At 46.8% G+C, this 23,850-nt stretch overlaps 2 protein-coding genes across 2 annotated transcripts in view; one reads left to right on the top strand and one right to left on the bottom strand.

Moving 5' to 3' along the window:
- Positions 1-14,609, top strand: part of LOC138371767 (uncharacterized protein DDB_G0290685-like) — a 32,432-nt gene extending 17,823 nt beyond the window's left edge. Inside the window, exons 2-6 of the mRNA XM_069336791.1 lie at positions 11,001-11,435; positions 11,598-12,143; positions 12,627-13,001; positions 13,404-13,746; positions 13,867-14,609. Of these exons, the coding sequence (XP_069192892.1) occupies positions 11,001-11,435; positions 11,598-12,143; positions 12,627-13,001; positions 13,404-13,746; positions 13,867-14,609 (2,442 nt within the window). The remainder of the gene's footprint in view (positions 1-11,000; positions 11,436-11,597; positions 12,144-12,626; positions 13,002-13,403; positions 13,747-13,866) is intronic.
- A 7,725-nt stretch (positions 14,610-22,334) lies between these two features.
- On the bottom strand, positions 22,335-23,038 carry LOC123747548 (protein O-mannosyl-transferase TMTC4-like). Its single transcript, XM_045729771.2, has one exon. It carries the CDS (start codon positions 22,713-22,715, stop codon positions 22,335-22,337), a length of 381 nt encoding a protein of 126 aa, XP_045585727.2. The 5' UTR covers positions 22,716-23,038.
- Positions 23,039-23,850: the final 812 nt, after the last annotated feature.

Below are 23,850 nucleotides of genomic sequence, written 5' to 3'. Positions count from 1 at the left end.
TTAAGTTTCTCTAAGAATGCACACACGCACACACAGACTCACACACACACATACACACACACACAGGTAGGGTAGGGACTACCTCTCAGGTAGTCCCACCTCCCAGGTCACATCCCAGGTCACCTCCCAGGCCACCTCCCAGGTCACCTCCCAGGTCGCATCCTCCCCAACTCAGCCCTCCTATACATCCCCCCTGCCTCAGCCTCCCAAACCCCCCCTGTCCCTTCCACATTTGCACCTGCCCAACGATTCCCCTGCCCCTGCTACATCACACTTGTCAGCGACCCCAGTGGGTCAAGCCATGCCCTCCCCAAACCCACCTTCCCATCCCCCCTCCCCAAATACCCCTTCCTACTCCCCTGCCCCTTCTACCCCATTGACTTCAATTCCATCTACTCCATCCCAGCTTCCACTGCACCCCTCTTCCACTCACCCCCAAACCCCACCCAACCCTCACCCCTCCTATGCACCTCCAGCCCACATTTAACCCCCTCACCTTGTGACCCCCTAACACCTTCCCCCATCTCCTTCTTCCCCTCTTCTACCCCAAAACCCCCACCTACCCCCGATTCCCCCCTAACTAATATACCCTCTCTTCCACTCCCAGCACCCATGCTCCATTCTCATCTCAGCTCTCCGCCCTCAGTATCCCTCTCCCCCCCAACCTCTCAACCTCTATCTGACTCTCAGTCTCACTCTATTTCTCAACCCCCCTATGCTATTCAGACCCCTAACTTTCAGACCCATTATGCCCTTCCTACCCCCCTAGATGCCCAGACCCCATTCGCCTACCAGGCACTCCCAGGCACCCCCCTAGCACCACCCCACTCACCCCCACAGCCCCCATTTGCCCCCCAGACACCCCCCAGTTCCCCCCAGACCCCTGGTGAAAGGGGGAACTCTGACACCCGAGTTTCCAAGAAGAGTCTCAAGGTTTGGTACACCAATGCTGATGGGGTAGCCAATAAAGCAGAAGAGATAAAAGAAAGAGTTAGTGAGGCAGACCCAGACATAGTGGCAATAGTGGAAACTAAAATAAATGGCATGATCTCGGATGCAATCTTTCCAGAGGGGTACCAGGTGATAAGAAAAGAAAGGACACAAAGACAGGGAGGAGGAGTGGCACTCTTAATAAAGCGGAAATGGAAGTTTGATGAGCTGGAAAATCCGGGTACCAATGAAAGCACAAGCTTCATACATGGAACCCTGACAGTGGATGGGAAGAAGATTGTAATCTTGATACTCTACAATCCCCCACCAAACAGTAGAAGGCCCAGGCAGGAGTACGAGGACAGCAACAAGACATGTATGGATGAACTGCAGAGGGCAGCAACTTTAGCGCATAGAATGAGAGCGAAGCTGCTGGTCATGGGGGACCTAAATCACGGAGAGATAGATTGGGAAACGAGGAATCCCCATGGCGGGGAGGAGACCTGGGGAGCGAAGCTGGTAGACGTTATTGACAGGAATTTCCTAACACAGCATGTGAAAGAAGATACTAGGGAAAGAGGAGGGGATACGCCCAGCTTATTAGATCTCATTATCACTCAGAATGTAGAAGACATCGAGCAGTTGGAACATGAAATACCACTATGAGCTAGTGACCATTGTGTCCTAGTCTTTGACTACATGATGGAGCTTAAAATTGTGACCAAAGGACAAGAGGTCCGGGAAAGGAGACTTGATTACAGAAAAGGGGACTACAGAAGGATAAGGGACTACCTGGGAGAAGTGCAGTGGGAGGAAGAACTTAGAGGAAAAACAGTGCAAGGTATGTTGAACCAAGTCATATTGAAATGCAAGGAGGCTGAAGATAGATTTATTCCAACAATAAAGGAAAAAATCAGGAGGGAATATAATAACCCATGGTTTAATAGACAGTGTCAGGAAGCAAAGATGAGAAGCAGGAGGGAGTGGAGGAAGTACAGAAGACAAAGGACAGAGGACAACAGGATTAGATGTAACAGAGCTAGGAATGATTACATTAACATAAGACGAGTGTCGGAAAGAAATTATGAGAACGATATTGCAGTCAAAGCGAAAAAGCAACCAAAATTACTACATAGCCATATAAGAAGGAAGATGTCGGTAAATGACCAAGTGACAAGACTGAGGAAAACAGAAGGGGCATATACAGAAAGCGACAAGGAAATCTGCGAGGTACTGAATGCAAAATTCCATGGAGTGTTCACAACCGAGCCTGAGCAGCTCCCATTGTTAGAAGAGATTACCCAAGATGAAAGACTATCAGATATAGAGGTGACAGCAGAGGATGTAATGAAACAGTTGACAACACTGGATGCAAATAAAGCTGTTGGACCAGACAAAGTATCACCGTGGATACTTAAAGAGGCAGCGCAGGCTCTCAGCGTGCCCCTGGCAATGATCTTTAATGAGTCACTTATGTCGGGAGAATTGCCCAGTTGCTGGAAGAAGGCAAATGTCGTACCGATTTTCAAAAAGGGTGATAGGGAGGAGGCACTTAACTACAGACCCGTATCACTGACAAGCATCCCCTGCAAAATACTTGAAAGAATAATTAGGCTAAGACTTGTTGAGCACCTGGAGAGCATTGGGTTTGTAAACAAGCACCAACATGGGTTCTGGACAGGGAAATCATGCCTAACAAACCTTTTAGAATTCTATGATAAAGTAACAAGGATAAGGCAGGACAGAGAAGGCTGGGCAGACTGCATATTTCTTGACTGCCAAAAGGCCTTTGATACGGTACCGCACATGAGACTGCTATACAAACTTGAGAGGCAGGCAGGAGTAAGCGGAAAGGCCCTAGTATGGGTGAAGAACTACCTAACAGGAAGGAGCCAGAGGGTAATGGTAAGGGGCGAAAAGTCGGACTGGCGAACAGTAACAAGTGGAGTACCTCAAGGATCGGTGCTGGGACCAATCCTCTTTCTAATTTACGTAAATGATATGTTTACAGGAGTGGAATCATACATGTCAATGTTTGCAGATGACGCAAAATTAATGAGAAGAGTTGTGACAGACGAGGATTGTAGGATCCTCCAAGAGGCTGCAGAGATGGTCAGGGAAATGGCTACTGGAGTTTAACACCAGTAAATGTAAAGTTATGGAAATGGGATCAGGTGACAGGAGACCAAAGGGACAGTGCACAATGAAGGGGAACAGCCTACCTGTAACGATTCGAGAAAGAGACCTGGGAGTGGATGTGACACCTAATCTAACTCCTGAGGCACATATAAATAGGATAACGACAGCAGCGTACTCTACACTGGCGAAAATTAGAACTTCATTCAGAAACCTAAATGAGGAAGCTTTTAGGGAGCTTTACACTGCCTACGTGAGACCCGTCTTAGAGTATGCCGCGCCATCATGGAGCCCCCACCTGAAGAAACACATAAAGAAACTGGAGAAGGTTCAGAGGTTTGCGACGAGGCTTGTCCCAGAGCTACGAGGGATGGGATATGAAGAGCGGCTGAAGGAACTGAACCTTACGACACTAGAGAAAGGGAGAGAAGAGATATGATAGGGACATATAAAATACTCAGGGGAATTGACAAAGTGGAAATAGATGAAATGTTCACACGTAATAATAACAGAACGAGGGGACATGGGTGGAAACTGGAAACTCAGATGAGTCACAGAGATGTTAGGAAGTTTTCTTTTAGCGTGAGAGTAGTAGAAAAATGGAATGCACTTGGGGAACAGGTTGTGGAAGCAAATACTATTCATACTTTTAAAACTAGGTATGATAGGGAAATGGGACAGGAGTCATTGCTGTAAACAACCGATAGCTAGAAAGGCGGGATCCAAGAGTCAATGCTCGATCCTGCAAGCACATATAGGTGAGTATATAGGTGAGTACACACGCACACACACGCACACACACGCACACACACACACACACACACACACACACACACACACACACACACACACACACACACACACACACACACACACACACACACACACACACACTCCATACCAGTTTCAAGTGTATATATGATAGCGTCCAATAGGCTCAGCAACCGGTACATCAGTTGATTGATAGTTGAGAAGCGGGACCAAAGAGCCGAAGCTCAACCCCTGCAAGCACAACTAGGGGAGCACAAACACCCACACCCTCTAACCTGAGAGCAAGTAGGGGGGCGGAAGCCCACACAGAGTTCCTCTCAAACAAAGGATGATATCTCCCCGTCCTCCTGCACCACATGTATCACTGAGATAAATCACTGACACCGCTGCCAACATTAAGGGGCAATAAAAACCAATCTTGGGAAAGCCTTGTGTCTATTGTTCAAGTGTTTTATTATCGTTTACATTATGGAGAAATAATCTGTTGTATAGACCGTTCATCTTAAGCACAGTTTACCAGGAGAAGCGTTGGGTAAATATCTTTACAGACGACTTATATTTTAGTCTCTGACATTTGGGACGTGATACGAGAGCTTTTGTGTAAATTCTAGGTAGAAGAGAATAGTTTTAAGATGTTTCGTAGGTGACTACTAGAATCTAGAGTCTATAAGGAGAAAGCGCTAGGCCAGGACGACTATATATATATTATATATAGCACTTGGAAGGGATATGAAGACAAGGAGTTTGGATAACGTGAAGGAAAGGTTAGGTGCCCAATCACTTGTACCTTCGGGGATCGAACGCTGACCTGCACGTAGCGAAGCCGACGTTGTACTGACGGTTAGGTTTCGTTTGTTACTGACTATTCTGTTAAACTTCTAACCTTGATTTTATATATATATATATATATATATATATATATATATATATATATATATATATATATATATATATATATATATATATATATATATATATATATATATATAATACACACACACACACTATAGGAGCAATAAGAGCCATCACCAGTGAGGACTCAATTGCCGACAGAGATGCCGCAACAGCTCAAGCCCTAAGGGAGAAACACCCACCCAGGGCTCCGCGTGAGGACGACATTGTACAAGTGGGGGCTACAGGAGCAGAACCTCTCTGGGTGGCTGAATCTGTGGTCCATAAAGCAGCCATGTCCTTCCCAACAGGATCAGCAGGTGGGTTCCCAGGACTAAAACCCAACCACATCAAACAAATACTCAACCCTGCACTGGGTGACATTACACAGGGCCTCTTGGTGGAACTAACCAGATTCACCAACACATGTCTAGCTGGCAACATACCAGAGACCATAAGACCTATCTTTTTTTAAGCATCTCTCTGTGCTCCAAAGAAAAATGATAAAGGGATCAGGCCAATAGCTGTGGACAGTTCCCTCCGGCATCTCGTCGCAAAGGCTGCTGCGAGAACAGTTAGCGAGGCAGCGGCCAACATGCTAAATCCAAAACAGCTTGTCTTCACCATTCCACAAGGTTGCGAGGCGGCAGCTCACGCAGCTCGAGCTTTCGTTGTTAACACTACAGACGAGAAGGCCCTTATCAAGCTAGATTTAAAAAAATGTCTTCAATTTGGTGCGGAGGGATGCTGTACTCCGCGCGGTTCATCGTCAATTCCCTTCCCTCTTCCTTTTTGTACATTCATGCTACAGTATGGATCTAAAACTACCTTGTGACGAAAATGAAAGTGAATTGCGAGAAGGCGTCCTACAGGGTCAGCCCCTTGCTCCTCTTATTTTCTGCTTAGTCATCAAACAAGTCAGAGAGGTCCTGTCCAGCGAGCTTAACATCTGGTTTTTGGATGATGGTACCCTAGCTGGCTCCCAAGACTCCCTCCTGGAGGACATCAGAAAACTCCAGGAGCAAGGGGCAATTTTAGGCCTCACCCTGAATTCTTCTCGGTGCGAAATATGTTCTAACCAGGGCATCGTAGAGAGAATAGCGTGTGTTCTCAATATATACAGACGTTCTCAATATACAGGCAGGACGACAACATACAGCTCAAGGCGCTGAACAATGCACAAACAACACGGCATCCAGTGAAGACTGCATCATTTCCGCACACCGGCAGACGATCACCGTAAAGCTCCTGACCAGAAACACCAAAATACTGGGAAATATTAACAGTAAATTTGTTAAACAAAAACAACTCAGTGAAACTATGTTGTGAAACCTATCCTACTATTTTTTTTAAGATTTAAATGAACTGCTTTTGTGGTCATTGATTCAAGAGAGATTGTTGCAAGAGGAGCAGCAATAACTGTGAGTGAAGGCAGCGGCAGTGGCGCTACCTCTCACAAAGCTGTCAGTAAACGCACCAATATTTACAAGTTTACCCAAGTGTGAACGCCGTGAAGTTCATACCCAGCTGACTCTGGAAATATTGGGGGCTGTGTTCGGGGAAACAAGGGCAGGTATAGCTCGTCTCTCGAAGCGAATAATGCCAATCTGATCCCAAGATTTGACAGCCAATCACATATCTTGCACAGACGAGATTGGCACGGATTATCAGCTGACTAGTCAGCTGGGGGAAGGCTATTTCACAAATCCCTTAAAGATTAAGATTAGAATTTACCTTGTAGAATGACGCGGCCATTTTTAAAGTGGTTTGACTAGTTGCACATGCATACGCACGCACACACGCACGCACGTACGCACACACGCACAGCCGAGCGGACAGCGCTTTGAGGTCGTAGTCTTAGGACCCGGGTTCCATTCCAGGTTGAAGCAGAAACAGATGGGCAGAGTTTCAGTCATCTGATGCTATTTTCTTAGCAGTAAATAAGTATCTGGGAGTTAGACCATCCCTACATCCTGCGTCCTGAGGATGTGTGTACTCACCTGGTGGAGCTTGTGGGGGTTGAGCTCTGGCTCTTTGGTCCCGCTTGTGTCCCGTGTGTCTATGTGCGAGGGAGAAATATATATATATATATATATATATATATATATATATATATATATATATATATATATATATATATATATATATATATATATATATATATATATATATATATATATATGTATATATATATATATATATATGTATATATATATATATATATATATATATATATATATATATATATATATATATATATATATGTCGTACCTAGTAGCCAGAACTCACTTCTATGCCTACTATGCAAGGCCAGATTTGCCTAATAAGCCAAGTTTTCATGAATTAATTGTTTTTCGTCAACCTAACCTACCTAACCTAACCTAACCTAACTTTTTCGGCTACCTAACCAAACCTAACCTATAAAGATAGGTTAGGTTAGGTTAGGTAGGGTTGGTTAGGTTCGGTCATATATCTACGTTAATTTTAACTCCAATAAAAAAAAATTGACCTCATTCGTAATGTAATGGGTAGCTTTATCATTTCATAAGAAAAAAGTTAGAGAAAATATATTAATTCAGGAAAACTTGGCTTATTAGGCAAATCGGGCCTTGCATAGTAGGCCGAGAAGTGCGTTCTGGCTATTAGGTACGACATATATATATATATATATATATATATATATATATATATATATATATATATATATATATATATATATATATATATATATATATATATATATATATATATATATATATATTATTATAGACTGTGGGTTGGTTGGTGTTGTCGTCGTTGATCCTTCTCTATGGACAACCCAACCCACAACTCGGCAGAGTGCTTATACTAGGAGATCACCCTTGGCGCTTCTGGCTCTTGGAGAGGGGCTCAACGTCACGCGTTTAGGGGATGCGGCCCAACACTTAGCCTCGTTGTCACGTGCACACACCCACTCGAGCCGCTGTGACTCCCCACTCTCTCCTTAGGTGATATGATCTCCTCGATCCCCCTTTGACTTATTAATATTACCTTCTACCCTGTCCACAGCAGTGGTTCTTGGTTCTTTTTCTCTCTCTCTCCTTCTTTACTACTTCCTGGGAAGCCTCACTGGGACAAGGGCAAACACCAGCAAATTGTGACACATTTACTGGACAAAGCACATACACGATTCATACACACATATAATAATAATGAATCCTATACTCTATAATATCACAATCAGGTTGCACTCCAACACCATCAGAGCTCTATTATCAGCTTATCAAGTGGTATCCTATCTCCTGGTCCACCACCTGATACTATTAACCTCCTCAAGTTGATCAAGCCTACATACACTGTTGCACTATCAGCAAGATAATGTATATATAGAAAACCAGCATTTGAATGCAATAACATATATCAGTACAAATGTTCATTGATACACAACAATGATTAATCGATCAATATCAGTCCCAGAACGCATACATCTGTAGGTAATCCAGCCTACGACTGTAACTCTAAACTTCAGTATAAAAAACTCCTTGACATAAGAATGCCAACAGTCACTCACCTCTCACTGCGTCTTGCACGCTAATGACAACCAAACACTATCGACTCCCTATAAGTAATCCACCAGAACTTCCCCTTCCACCTCTGGAAGTTCACAACCCTAATATCCTTAGGTTCTTCCGGGCTTCACTACCAGGATCCTCTGCAGCTCCTCCAGGCTGCTATCATGAAGTTTCCTTGAGCAACTAAGGTGCTTCACCCTTCTGCTAGGGTCTTCCACAGCTCTCTTGGCTGCTACACCATGAAGTTTCCTCGAGCAACTATGGTGCTTCTCCACCTCTACAGAAGCACGTGACACTCCTCTTCACTGCTGCTTCTCCTCACAGCTCGAGGTCCTCTGCTCCACTACCTTGGAGTCTCATCAGCTACTTCATCTGCTGGCTTCGAAGTTCTCAGCAACTTCTTCCCCAAAAAACAAACCTGCAACCCATCGACACTCCAATAAAATTGTTTCCCCTTTGACACATAAACAAAAATAATCACACAATATGTTTGCCTCCAACCTCTATCTGTTCTCTACATACAGTGAGAGTGGACTCCCCCGTTTTGGGCGGGTCCATACTCCACCTCGCCTGGCGGCGGTCCTCACTCGCTGGGAGGGTCTTCCTCCGTCAAGAGCCAGGCTCCCTCAGTCGTCCGCCAGCGCTCAGAGGGGGCGGACGTCGCTCCGTGTTCCTCCCTCTCCACTCTCTTATTTCAGGCTTTCTGCCTTATTAAAACATGTCTAACTTATAAATAAACATCGCTACTGTCGCTGGGCACACGACCAAACTACAAGCAATCACTATGAACTGGCGTATATCGTGCTTACCACAGATTAATTGGTCGAGGGCGCTTTCCCTCTGACGGCGTCTGGTCAGGGCGCTCCCACGGCCCACAATAATGCCTCCGGGCGGCTTAATATTCACTAATTATCGTCCACGACTTGAGACCACACGTCCCCAGCTCGATTCCACAGCTGGCACGTCTGCACACTTCTCTTCTCTTAGAGATATATCACTAGGGGTTCCCTTCTGACGGGAGCTCAACGGAGCGCGGCTTCCCCCTGCGATGTCTGGCACTCAAGTGAGGGCAAAGTCCTCCGGAAGCGAGCCTCAAGCCTCCAGCAAAATGTCCACATCTCCTAGCCAGTCATTTATCTATTTTCTTCTGCATTGCCCATAATCTCAAACTGTTACACATATCCAACCAACTATTTTACATATGCGTTATCACCTCAAATTTTGCTAGACCTTCTAGTTAGGTCAGGCTTGCTGAATAACTCTCAAGAAGGGAGACTCGTTTCTCCTGCAGCCTGAGATCATAACAATATACAGAAGATATGATACAGGAAACATAGGTCGGGAGACAAACGACAGTTAGAAAGGCGGGGTCCAAGAGCTATCAGTTCGATCCTACAGGCAAAAGTAGTAATTGTAAATACGTACACACGCGCGTGCACACGCACAAAGTCTGAGAGTTCGAAAGATGTCAGGAAAAGCTTCATACTGAGCCACACAATAGCTTCATAAAGCTTCATACTGAGCCCCAAAATAGCTTCATAAAGCTTCATAATGAGCCACAAAATAGCTTCATAAAGCTTCACACTGAGCCACAAAATAGCTTCATACCGAGCCACAAAATAGCTTCATACCGAGCCACAAAATATCTTCACACTGAACCACAAAGTAATACTGGTGAGAGGAGAAAGACGCAAGGTCAATAAATATCTTAAACCAAATATGTGATACCTTTGGAAAGATAATTATTGCATTAGTCAACCAGAGGCTGTAGAGGCGGGTCCCGAGAACTAGCGCTGAACTCTGTATAATCACATCGATGAGATCTCCTTCACAACCTTATCAGACTGTAATAATCACTCAGAAAACTGAGTCATACAAAACATACAATCCAACCCTGCAACTCTGAAATCTTTTGTTTTAGTGTTTAATGACATTTCAAAAGGCGTTCGTATTTAATTAAATAGCAACTAGTGCCATGGAAGTCAGTAAATGAAATTTTCCAGCAGGTCGCATTGGAAAGACGCGGGAGTATACAAGAGGCGGATAAATTGAATTGACCAGTCAGGAGCGAGCTGTGGGTGCTCAGCCAATCAGAGACTGCTGGGCGTGGTGAAACGGCGTGGTAGACCGTTGGGAAATAGAAAACAGAGATCACTGGGGCAGCATTCAGACGCTGGTGACGTCGACTTAGAGCTAAGAATGTTGAGCATCTTTATTGGTCAACAGAAGGTTGCAAAAGAATGCAGTGACCGAACTTGTGGAGCTCCAGAGAGATAACATTGTCATCTGTAGCCAATCTTTTGCCTTAAGACAAATAAAAGTGGAAAATTGATGGAGCTTGCAAGCCGACGTTGCCAGAAAATAACGAGAATGATGCGTAAATCACCTAAGATGACATCGCTTGCTGTTGTGAGGCGTGGAGGCTGTACCGTCGCGTAGCTTCATAGGAGAAATTAGTCTCAATAACTATTAATGAGACCTTGAGGGAGATTATGATCAATACATTAACACATATACCAGATGGAACCTATCCCAGCTGGCCAAATTGAGGACTATTTTCAGTAAGATTATTCAGTTCTTTGGCTCAGGTGCTGGTAGGGAAAGGCTGAAGGCGAAAGGCGAAAGGCTCTGCCCACATGTGGGTCACCGAAGTTGAACCTTATAAAAAGAAGGAATCAAAGTGAATAAAGAGCTGGCCTGGAGAACAAGAAAGGTGGATAGTACAACGAGGAAACTGGCCTGGACAACGAGAAAACTGCCCTGGACAACGAGGAAACTGCCCTGGACAACGAGAAAACTCTCCTGGACAACGAGGAAACTGGCCTGGACAACGAGAAAACTGGCCTGGACAACGAGGAAACTGCCCTGGACAACGAGAAAACTCTCCTGGACAACGAGGAAACTGGCCTGGACAACGAGGAAACTGCCCTGGACAACGAGAAAACTCTCCTGGACAACGATGAAACTGGCCTGGACAACGAGAAAACTGGCCTGGACAACGAGGAAACTGCCCTGGACAACGAGAAAACTCTCCTGGACAACGAGGAAACTGGCCTGGACAACGAGGAAACTGGCCTGGACAAAGAGGAAACTGGCCTGGACAACGAGGAAACTGGCCTGGACAACGAGAAAACTGGCCTGGACAACGAGGAAACTGCCCTGGACAACGAGAAAACTCTCCTGGACAACGAGGAAACTGGCCTGGACAACGAGGAAACTGGCCTGGACAAAGAGGAAACTGGCCTGGACAACGAGGAAACTGGCCTGGACAGCGAGGAAACTGGCCTGGACAGCGAGGAAACTGGCCTGGACAACGAGGAAACTGGCCTGGACAACGAGGAAACTGGTCTGGACAACGAGGAAACTGGCGTGGACAGCGAGGAAACTGGTCTGGACAATGAGAAAACTGGTCTGGACAACGAGAAAACTCTCCTGGACAGCGAGGAAACTGGCCTGGACAACGAGGAAACTGGCCTGGACAGCGAGGAAACTGGCCTGGACAACGAGGAAACTGGCCTGGACAACGAGGAAACTGGTCTGGACAACGAGAAAACTCTCCTGGACAGCGAGGAAACTGGCCTGGACAACGAGGAAACTGGCCTGGACAGCGAGGAAACTGGCCTGGACAACGAGGAAACTGGCCTGGACAACGAGGAAACTGGTCTGGACAACGAGAAAACTCTCCTGGACAGCGAGGAAACTGGCCTGGACAATGAGGAAACTGGCCTGGACAACGAGGAAACTGGTCTGGACAACGAGAAAACTGGCCTGGACAACGAGGAAACTGGTCTGGACAACGAGAAAACTGGCCTGGACAACGAGGAAACTGGTCTGGACAACGAGGAAACTGGCGTGGACAGCGAGGTATCTGGCCTGGACAACGAGGAAACTAGCCTGGACAACGAGGAAACTGGTCTGGACAACGAGGAAACTGGCCTGGACAACGAGAAAACTCTCCTGGACAACGAGGAAACTGGCCTGGATAAAGAGGAAACTGGCCTGGACAACGAGGAAACTCTCCTGGACAACGAGGAAACTGGCCTGGATAACGAGAAAACTCTCCGGGACAACGAGGAAACTGGTCTGGACAACGAGGAAACTGGCCTGGACAACGAGGAAACTGGCCTGGACAACGAGGAAACTGGCCTGGACAACGTGGAAACTGGCCTGGACAAAGAGAAAACTCTCCTGGACAACGAGGAAACTGGCCTGGACAACGAGGAAACTGGCCTGGACAACGAGGAAACTCTCCTGGACAACGAGGAAACTCTCCTGGACAACGAGGAAACTGGCCTGGACAACGAGGAAACTGGCCTGGACAACGAGGAAACTGGCCTGGACAACGAGGAAACTGGCCTGGACAACGAGGAAACTGGTCTGGACAACGAGGAAATTGACCTGGACAACGAGGAAACTGGTCTAGACAACGAGGAAATTGACCTGGACAACGAGGAAACTGGCCTGGACAAAGAGGAAACTGGCCTTAACGACGAGGAAATTGGCCTGGGAAACGAGGAAACTGGCCTGGACAACGAGGAAACTGGCCTGGACAACGAGGAAACTGGCCTGGACAACGTGGAAACTGGCCTGGAAAACGAGGAAACTGGCCTGGACAACGAGGAAACTGGCCTTAACGACGAGAAAATTGGCCTGGGAAACGAGGAAACTGGCCTGGACAACGAGGAAACTGGCCTGGACAACGAGGAAACTGGCCTGGACAACGTGGAAACTGGCCTGGACAACGAGGAAACTGGCCTGGACAACGAGGAAACTGGCCTGGACAACGAGGAAACTGGCCTGGACAACGAGGAAACTGGCTTGGACAACGAGGAAACTGGCCTTAGTGACGAGGAAACTGGCCTGGACAACGAGAAAACTCGTCGGGATAACGAGGAAACTGGCCTGGACAACGAGGAAACTGGCCTGGATAACGAGGAAACTGGCCTGGACAACGAGGAAACTGGCCTGGACAACGAGGAAACTGGCCTTAACGACGAGGAAACTGACCTTAGTGACGAGGAAACTGGCCTGGACAACGAGGAAACTGGCTTGGACAACGAGGAAACTGGCCTGGACAACGAGGAAACTGGCCTGGACAACGAGGAAACTGGCCTGGATAACGAGGAAACTGGCCTGGACAACGAGGAAACTGGCCTGGACAACGAGGAAACTGGCCTGGACAACGAGAAAACTGGCCGGGATAACGAGGAAACTGACTTGGACAACGAGAAAACTGGCCTGGACAACGAGGAATTTGGCCTGGATAACGAGGAAACTGGCCTTAACGACGATGAAACTGGCCTGGACAACGAGGAAACTGGCCTGGACAACGAGGAAACTGGCCTGGACAACGAGGAAACTGGCCTTAACGACGATGAAACTGGCCTGGACAACGAGAAAACTGGCCTGGATAACGAGGAAACTGGCCTGGATAACGAGGAAACTGGCCTGGACAACGAGGAAACTGGTCTTAGCGACGAGGAAACTGGCCTGGACAACGAGGCAAATGGCCTGGACAACGAGGAAACTGGCCTGGACAACGAGGCAAATGGCCTGGACAACGAGGAAACTGGCCTGGACAGCGAAGAAACTGGCCTGGACAACGAGGAAACTGACCTTATCGACGAGGAAACTGGCCTGGACAACGAGGAAACTGGCCTTAACGACGAAGAAACTGGCCTGCACAACGAAGAAACTGGCCTGGACAGCGAAGAAACTGGCCTGCACAACGAAGAAACTGGCCTGGACAGCGAAGAAACTGGCCTGCACAACGAAGAAACTGGCCTGCACAACGAAGAAACTGGCCTGGACAGCGAAGAAACTGGCCTGGACAACGAGAAAACTTGCCGGGATAACGAAGAAACTGGCCTGGACAACGAGGAAACTGACCTGGATAATGAGGAAACTGTCCTGGACTACGAGGAAACTGGCCTGGATAACGAGGAAACTGGCCTTAACGACGATGAAACTGGCTTGGACAACGAGGAAACTGGCCTTAACGACGATGAAACTGGCCTGGAGAACGAGGAAACTGGCCTGGATAACGAGGAAACTGACCTGGATAACAAGGAAACTGGCCTTAACGACCATGAAACTGGCCTGGACAACGAGGAAACTGGCCTGGATAACGAGGAAACTGACCTGGATAACAAGGAAACTGGCCTTAAAGACGATGAAACTGGCCTGGACAACGAGGAAACTGGCCTGGATAACGAGGAAACTGACCTTGATAACAAGGAAACTGGCCTTAACGACGATGAAACTGGCCTGGACAACGAGGAAACTGGCCTGGACAACGAGGAAACTGACACTGGAAGCTGGCACAGGTAAAGTCCCTGTATGACAGATGTCGGCAATGTCAGAGGTCGAAATGACACTCGAGAACTGTCTGATTGTTGGCATATGTTGTATTAGATAATAATTAAACTTATATTGGTTAAAAAACAACAAGTAATCAAGCAGCTAATGGATTTAAAACCTCCGTGTAATCAGGTTTCTAGTGGAGTAAAAACAACCAAGATGAATTAGTAAGGTCATTTTTGTTTTATTATCATAGAAAATATATAGTTTTATTGTAGTATCATTTTTGTTTTAGCTCATATTTATATTATTTTGCTGTGGTAACATTGCAGTCAAATAGATTGTCATACACATACTTATATAACAGATTGGGATATATGCTCTCCTGGAGATATGAAATAATTATTCCATGGTACAACTGAAGACAACAATGTATATACCTGCGTTATTTCGGCCAACTATACAGAGATAAAACACCACCAAATATAAAAGTGAAATTCATCGTTGCAGAAGATTGATAAGAGATCAGCCAAGCATGAGTTAAATATGGCCTCGGATAAGTCTACCTCCCTGGCACGCAGCTTGGGATAAATGGTTCCTTCTATACTCATATATATCCACCCTCGCAAGTAATATGTCAAGGAAGAATATGTCCTCCACATAAAACATTGTAAATCTGGCGCATGACACCATTGTGTCAAGGCTCTATATGACACCAGACCTGAGGATATTGATTAATTAATCCTTGAAGATTAACATCAATATAGCCACATAAATATATCGGAGAGAAACTCTCCTGGGAGTTGCTGGGAGTTATTGAAAATTATTTCCAGAGAGACTTTCCTATACTTTGGTTCATGCAATGGTTGCGGAAGGTTGTTGACGTCTTTGTCGATATGTGGGGCTCGCTGGACTAATCTCTACCAACAGGTGGGGCTCGCTGGACTAATCTGTACCAACAGGTGGGGCTCGCTGGACTAATCTCTACCAACAGGTGGGTTCGCTGAAGTAATCTCTGCCAACATGTGAGGTTCGCTGAAGTAATCTCTGCCAACATGTGGGGTTCACTGAAGTAATCTCTGCCAACATGTGGGGTTCGCTGAAGTAATCTCTGCCAACATGTGGGGTTCACTGAAGTAATCTCTGCTAACATGTGGGGTTCGCTGAAGTAATCTCTGCCAACATGTGGGGTTCGCTGAAGTAATCTCTGCCAACATGTGGGTTTGCTGAGGTAATCTCTGCCAACATGTGGGGTTCGCTGAAGTAATCTCTGCCAACAGATGGATTCGCTGAAGTAATCTCTGCCAACAGGTGGGTTCGCTGAAGTAATCTCTGCCAACAGGTGGGTTCGCTGAAGTAATCTCTGCCAACAGATGGGTTCGCTGAAGTAATCTCTGCCAACAGGTGGGTTCGCTGAAGTAATCGCTGCCAACAGATGGGTTCGCTGAAGCAATCTCTGCCAAAAGGTGGGTTCGCTGAAGTAATCTCTGCCAACAGATGGGTTCGCTGAAGTAATCTCTGCCAACAGATGGGTTCGCTGAAGTAATCTCTGCCAACAGGTTGGTTCGCTGAAGTAATCTCTGCCAACATGCGGGGTTCGCTGAAGTAATATCTGCCAACAGGTGGGTTCGCTGAAGTAATCTCTGCCAACATGCGGGGTTCGCTGAAGTAATCTCTGCCAACAGGTGGGTTCGCTGAAGTAATCTCTGCCAACAGGTGGGTTCGCTGAAGTAATCTCTGCCAACAGGTGTGTTCGCTGAAGTAATCTCTGCCAACAGGTGGGTTCGCTGAAGTAATCTCTGCCAACAGGTGGGTTCGCTGAAGTAATCTCTACCAACAGGTGGGTTCGACAGTTAAACCTAGATCTCTTCTCAGAGCCAAGAGGTACAAAGTTATTTTCCAATCATAAGCATAAGTTATGAAGAAAGGCGGCGGGAAAGCACCTCACGGCACTAGACGACAGAAGAGTAAGGGGAGACATGATCACTACCTACAAAATTCTCAGAGGTACTGACAGGGTAGATAAAGATAAACTGTTTAACACGGGAGGTACGCGAACAAGGGGTCACAGGTGGAAACTGAGTACCCAAATGAACCACATTGACGTTAGAAGGAACTTTTTCAGTGTCAGAGTAGTTAACAGATGGAATGCATTAGGCAGTGATGTGGTGGAGGCTGACTCCAAACACAGTTTCAAATGTAGATATGGTAGAGCCCAGTAGGCTCAGGAATCTGTATATCAGTTGATTGACGGTTGAGAGGCGGGACCAAAGAACCAGAGCTCAACTCCAGCAAGCATAACTAGATGAGTACACACACACACACTCACACACACTTGTGTGTGAGTGTGTCTGGTAGGTCTGGGGGTCTGATAGCTGAACGGTAAGCGAGCAGTACTCGTAATTCTGTGGCCCGAGTTCGATTCCCGGACCACGCAGAAACAAATGGGCAAAGTTTCTTTCACCCTGAGGCCCCTGTCACCTAGCAGTAAATAGGTACCTGGGAGTCAGACAGCTGTTTCGGAGCTGCTGCCTGGGTGTGTGTGTGTGTGTAAAAAAAAATAGTAGTTACAGTTGATTGATTGACAGTTGAGAGGCGGGACGAAAGGGCAGAGTTCAACCCCCACTAGCACAACTAGGTGAATACAACTAGGTGAATACACACACACAGTGTGTGTGTGTCTCCCATACATTAAGCAGTGATGTGGTGGAGGCTGACTCCATACAGTTTCAAATGTATATATGATAGAGCCCAGTAGGCTCAGGAATCTGTACACCAGTTTGTAGACAGTTAAGAGGCGGGACCAAAGAGCCAAAGCTTAACCCCCGCAAGCACAACTAGGTGAGCACAGTTTCACACAAAATCAGAGGTGAACCGGTTCAGAGGTGACTATACCGGTTCATAAGTGACTGTATCGGTTCATAGGTGACTGTACCGGTTCATAGGTGACTGTATCGGTTCATAGGTGACTGTACCGGTTGATAGGTGACTGTACCGGCTCACAGCCCGTCCTCCAAACAAAGACCTAAAAGTGATTCCATGCACCCGCCAAACCCCCTGATTATTAATGAAAAACGGTTTACACACGACTCACAACTGCTGATGTTCGAACACTTATGGAACAAGTGCTTATGAATTTTGTTCGAACCACAACGCTATAAATGCTTCACCCACGTACTACAAATACAAATAATTGCCAAAAGAACCTAAAACACCTAACCTAACCTAACCTAACCTAACCTAACCTAACCTAACCTAACCTAACCTAATCTAACCTAACCTATGCCTATATATGCATAATATGCTAATTTATTATAATGTATTTATATATGAGAAAATTCCCGTTTTGAATGAACAGCATGTTAAAAGTTTATGATTGCGTCTGTGGGGTCGACCGCTGGATGTAATAAACTTGAGTCAAGGACGGCTTGGTAAATGCTTCACCCACGTACTACAAATACAAATAATCGCCAACAGAACCTAAACACCTAACCTAACCAGTGGCTAAATATGCACAATATGCTAACATATAATAATATTAATTTATATTTGAGAAAATTTCTATTTTGAACGAACAGCATGTTAAAATTGCCGAATGCGTCATTGGGGTCGACCGCTGGATGGAATGGACTTGGTCTGAGGACGGGTTGTGGCTCAGACGAGATTGTACGGGTTCAGAGGTGATAATGTCAGTTCAGAAGTGAGTGTGCGGGACCCATGACCAGTTGTACAAGCATTAGACCTAGTCGAGGATACTTAAACAATTATAAAAGCCTTGAAGGGGAACAAAGTTTGATACGGAGTATTACCTCTAATGTCGTTCCAATATATATATATATATATATATATATATATATATATATATATATATATATATATATATATATATATATATATATATATATATATATATATATATATTTTGCTTGACCTAGGTTAGGTTTGGTAGTGTTTTTTGTTTGTTGCATGACATATGTTTGTGGAGTTAATGTTGGAATCATATCAGGCGTTTATTTTCCTGATTTCTAATATAAAAGTTTACCAAAGGAGGATTGACTGGGCTCAAATCCTTAACTATTCATTCCTATTCACCCAGCAGTAATTGCGTACTTGTTTAGCCGAATGGCCACGGGAGACATCTCCCGTCACGCAGGGTGCAGTCGCACCTCTTCAGATATCCAGTATCAGCTCTTGATACTCTTAATGGCTCAAAAGGGCCACCACTTACGGGCTATTCATGCCCGTGCCACCTTTTAAGTAGCTTATTCTTTATCAATCTATCAGCCGAATGGCGGGTCGTGCTCCAGGGAAAAGTAGTGAGTAAGACTTACCCAGGACAACGGGAAGGGAAAGCTCTTAAGTCTGTTAACAGTAGTTAACAGTTACCTGTTCCTGTACCCACTTATGTAAAAAAAAAATCTATACCATGATTGTTTATACAGAACAAGACATGAGATGCACGCTTAACACATTCTTATCGGTGTTATATAACAAGATATATTCTTATATGGTACCATTGCTGACTTGAAATTCTGAATGCAAGTGTAGTTATCATTTGCGTAGCTGCTGACTGAGATAACCAAATATATGTGAACCTCACAGGACCTGAGGAGGCAGACAGCGTGCACACTGGAGGCAGGTGTGTGGAGCAACAGCGTGCACACTGGAGGCAGGTGTGTGGAGCAACAGCGTGCACACTGGAGGCAGGTGTGTGGAGCAACAGCGTGCACACTGGAGGCAGGTGTGTGGAGCAACAGCGTGCACACTGGAGGCAGGTGTGTGGAGCAACAGCGTGCACACTGGAGGCAGGTGTGTGGAGCAACAGCGTGCACACTGGAGGCAGGTGTGTGGAGCAACAGCGTGCACACTGGAGGCAGGTGTGTGGAGCAACAGCGTGCACACTGGAGGCAGGTGTGTGGAGCCACAGCGTGCACACTGGAGGCAGGTGTGTGGAGCAACAGCGTGCACACTGGAGGCAGGTGTGTGGAGCAACAGCGTGCACACTGGAGGCAGGTGTGTGGAGCAACAGCGTGCACACTGGAGGCAGGTGTGTGGAGCAACAGCGAGCACACTGGAGGCAGGTGTGTGGAGCAACAGCCTGCACACTGGAGGCAGGTGTGTGGAGCAACAGCGTGCACACTGGAGGCAGGTGTGTGGAGCAACAGCGTGCACACTGGAGGCAGGTGTGTGGAGCAACAGCGTGCACACTGGAGGCAGGTGTGTGGAGCAACAGCGTGCACACTGGAGGCAGGTGTGTGGAGCAACAGCGTGCACACTGGAGGCAGGTGTGTGGAGCAACAGCGAGCACACTGGAGGCAGGTGTGTGGAGCAACAGCGTGCACACTGGAGGCAGGTGTGTGGAGCAACAGCGTGCACACTGGAGGCAGGTGTGTGGAGCAACAGCGTGCACACTGGAGGCAGGTGTGTGGAGCAACAGCAGGCGAGGCCTTAATGACCTGCTCTTAAGGTCATATAGAATATGACAAGTGTAAACAAGTTTGGGATATAAGATATGCAGGAAGACGCTGGGGTGGGGGGGGGGGGAAGACACAGCTTCAGGGTGGGAATGTGACAGGTAGGAGCAGTGAATGTTGTGGTGACATGTAGGAGCAGTGAATGTTGTGGTGACAGGTAGGAGCAGTGAATGTTGTGGTGACAGGTAGGAGCAGTGAATGTTGTGGTGACAGGTAGGAGCAGTGAATGTTGTGGTGACATGTAGGAGCAATGAATGTTGTGGTGACAGGTAGGAGCAATGAATGTTGTGGTGACAGGTAGGAGCAATGAATGTTGTGGTGACAGGTAGGAGCAGTGAATGTTGTGGTGACAGGTAGGAGCAGTGAATGTTGTGGTGACATGTAGGAGCAGTGAATGTTGTGGTGACAGCTAGGAGCAGTGAATGTTGTGGTGACAGGTAGGAGCAGTGAATGTTGTGGTGACAGGTAGGAGCAATGAATGTTGTGGTGACAGGTAGGAGCAGTGAATGTTGTGGTGACATGTAGGAGCAGTGAATGTTGTGGTGACAGCTAGGAGCAGTGAATGTTGTGGTGACAGGTAGGAGCAGTGAATGTTGTGGTGACATGTAGGAGCAGTGAATGTTGTGGTGACAGCTAGGAGCAGTGAATGTTGTGGTGACAGGTAGGAGCAGTGAATGTTGTGGTGACAGGTAGGAGCAATGAATGTTGTGGTGACAGGTAGGAGCAATGAATGTTGTGGTGACAGGTAGGAGCAATGAATGTTGTGGTGACAGGTAGGAGCAATGAATGTTGTGGTGACAGGTAGGAGCAATGAATGTTGTGGTGACAGGTAGAAGCAATGAATGTTGTGGTGACAGGTAGGAGCAGTGAATGTTGTGGTGACATGTAGGAGCAATGAATGTTGTGGTGACAGGTAGGAGCAATGAATGTTGTGGTGACATGTAGGAGCAATGAATGTTGTGGTGACAGGTAGGAGCAATGAATGTTGTGGTGACAGGTAGGAGCAATGAATGTTGTGGTGACAGGTAGGAGCAGTGAATGTTGTGGTGACAGCTAGGAGCAGTGAATGTTGTGGTGACAGGATCAGAGAATGTTGGGATGACAGGAGCAGAGAATGTTGGGATGACAGGAGCAGAGAATGTTGTGGTGACAGCTAAGAGCAGTGAATGTTGTGGTGACAGGAGCAGTGAATGTTGTGGTGACAGGTAGGAGCAGTGAATGTTGTGGTGACAGGAGCAGTGAATGTTGTGGTGACAAGTAGGAACAGTGAATGTTGTGGTGACAGGTAGGAGCAGTGAATGTTGTGGTGACAGGTAGGAGCAGTGAATGTTGCGGTGACAGGTAGGAGCAGTGAATGTTGTGGTGACAGGTAGGAGCAGTGAATGTTGTGGTGACAGGATCAGAGAATGTTGGGATGACAGGAGCAGAGAATGTTGGGATGACAGGAGCAGAGAATGTTGTGGTGACAGCTAAGAGCAGTGAATGTTGTGGTGACAGGAGCAGTGAATGTTGGGATGACAGGAGCAGAGAATGTTGTGGTGACAGCTAAGAGCAGTGAATGTTGTGGTGACAGGTAGGAGCAATGAATGTTGTGGTGACAGGAGCAGTGAATGTTGTGGTGACAGCTAAGAGCAGTGAATGTTGGGGTAACAGGTAGGAGCAATGAATGTTTTGGTGACAGGTAGGAGCAGTGAATGTTGTGGTGACAGCTAGGAGCAGTGAATGTTGTGGTGACAGCTAAGAGCAGTGAATGTTGGGGTGACAGCTAGGAGCAAGACAAGAAGCTGGAAGAGCTATGTAGAGTGTTGTGTGTGGGTTTATTTACTATTTGTGCCTGCAGAATCGAGCTATTAGCTCTTGGACCCCGCCTTTCTAACCAATCTATTTTCCTCTATTATGTCTACTACATATACTCTTACACGCGCACACACACACACACACACACACACACACACACACACACACACACACACACACACACACACACACACACACACACACACACACACACACACACACAGCCTCAGGAAGCAGCACGTAGCAGCTGTCTAACTCCCAGGTACCTACATACTGCTAGGTGAACAGAGCCACGAGGGTGAAAGATCAAACCGGCCTTCCCGATCTCCCCCAGACACACACGCACTACATACTGGACCATATGGTAGTGCGCGTTCTGGAGGAGTCCAGGTGTGCTGGTTCAGTCCCATCGATTATCCTTCATAATCGACTAATGTCCTCGTACGCTACTTACTGGTCCCGAAGACAAGAGACTGGGATAAACCTACCTGAAAGTGAGAATGGTGAAGGGTCGATACGACTTGTGGGAGCGCGGGTCGACCAGAGGCTTGCCCCAGTAGTCGTTGCAGAACACCTGGGACAGCGGGTTAGTTCCTAGCACGTCCGGGTTTGTTTTGATGGCGCTGACGTCGTCGTGCACGAAGTCCCCGGTGAGACCGTTGACGTAGACGAGGACCCCGGCCACCCACACTGTCATGTACACCCAGGTGGGCGGCGGGTCCTCCGTCTCATGACCCTCGGCGCCCCCATGGCACCATGATGATGAGGTAGAAGATGATGAGTAGGAGGTATAGAGCGAGGAGGATTTTCTTCTCCGCCGAGGCGAGTAGTGACAGGACGACAGGCACCCTCCGCTGCCATCCATCACGTTAACACTTAATAATTCCGTGCCAATACAGAATAACTTATTTAGTGGTATAGGCCGGGCTGCCTGCCACCTGTGGGTCAATGATGGAACTGCTAGTTCATCTCTATACTCTCTCTCTGGGGTGCCAGCCTGACCAGGGCCACCATGACGACGTCGGAGGCACTCACAACACCCGACACTCACTATTCACTTCCTCACCATCACTCATCACTCGTTTGTCTCCACTTTTAAACGGAATCTTAAATTTTCTCTCGTGATAGGGAATTTTCTCCTCAGTTTTCGTCCATTTCCATAATTCTGAAAGATGAAGAAATTTAAATGATGAATCGGCCACTTTACCTGGAGAGAAATGACACAAAAATATGAAATAAACGAAGACAAGAAAACGAGGTAAGGAAACAGTGAATTGCCACTGTATAACCCAACCACCCGCCACAGATGGTACTACCAGTCTATTATCTATAAAATAGATTGTCTGTCTGTGTGTGTGTCTATCTGTCCGGGGCTGGAGGCCAGCCGCTGGCAGTTAGACTCATGTAACTTATTTTTACCATAATAATTTGTGATTGTTTTAGTATTATCATTACGGTCACCATCGTACAAATTACAACGAATAATGAAAAGTGGCGGCTCGCAAATATGCGCTTTTTCTATGCGTCGGTGGGTGAGGTTAAGGGGGTTGTTTGGGTTCGAGCGTTTCTGGTTAGGTTAGCACATTGTATTTGTTACGTTGTGGCAAATCAAGAGATCGGGCTGGATATTCCTCGCTATGGGACAGTGGGTGGCTGAGACTGGCCACAAAACTCCTCACAAACACACAACCAATTAAGAAAATATCGAAGCTGAACAATGGGATCGAACCCTCGTCTCTGGACTCCTGAGGTACACCCACTACTCCAGAATAATTTATAAATTCAACTAAAATAAATGAGCGGATTTATCTGTTGAGCGTCAGACTGCGAGGATCAGACTGTTGAGCAGACTACCAGGTTGGAGACCGGGCCGCGGGGACATTTATCCCCGGGCGCAAGGGAGACACAAGGTGGAGGAGGGTGGACAGGTGCACTGAAGGTGCAGCGCTGAGAGACTCTCGCCGGGGGCTCTCTTGAATGACAGGCTTAAGTAAATGGCT

The sequence above is a fragment of the Procambarus clarkii genome, chromosome 4, assembly GCF_040958095.1.
Source record: "Procambarus clarkii isolate CNS0578487 chromosome 4, FALCON_Pclarkii_2.0, whole genome shotgun sequence".
NCBI lineage: Eukaryota > Metazoa > Arthropoda > Malacostraca > Decapoda > Cambaridae > Procambarus > Procambarus clarkii.
Note: the sequence above shows the minus strand (reverse complement) of the source record. Positions and strands in the feature narration are given on the sequence as shown.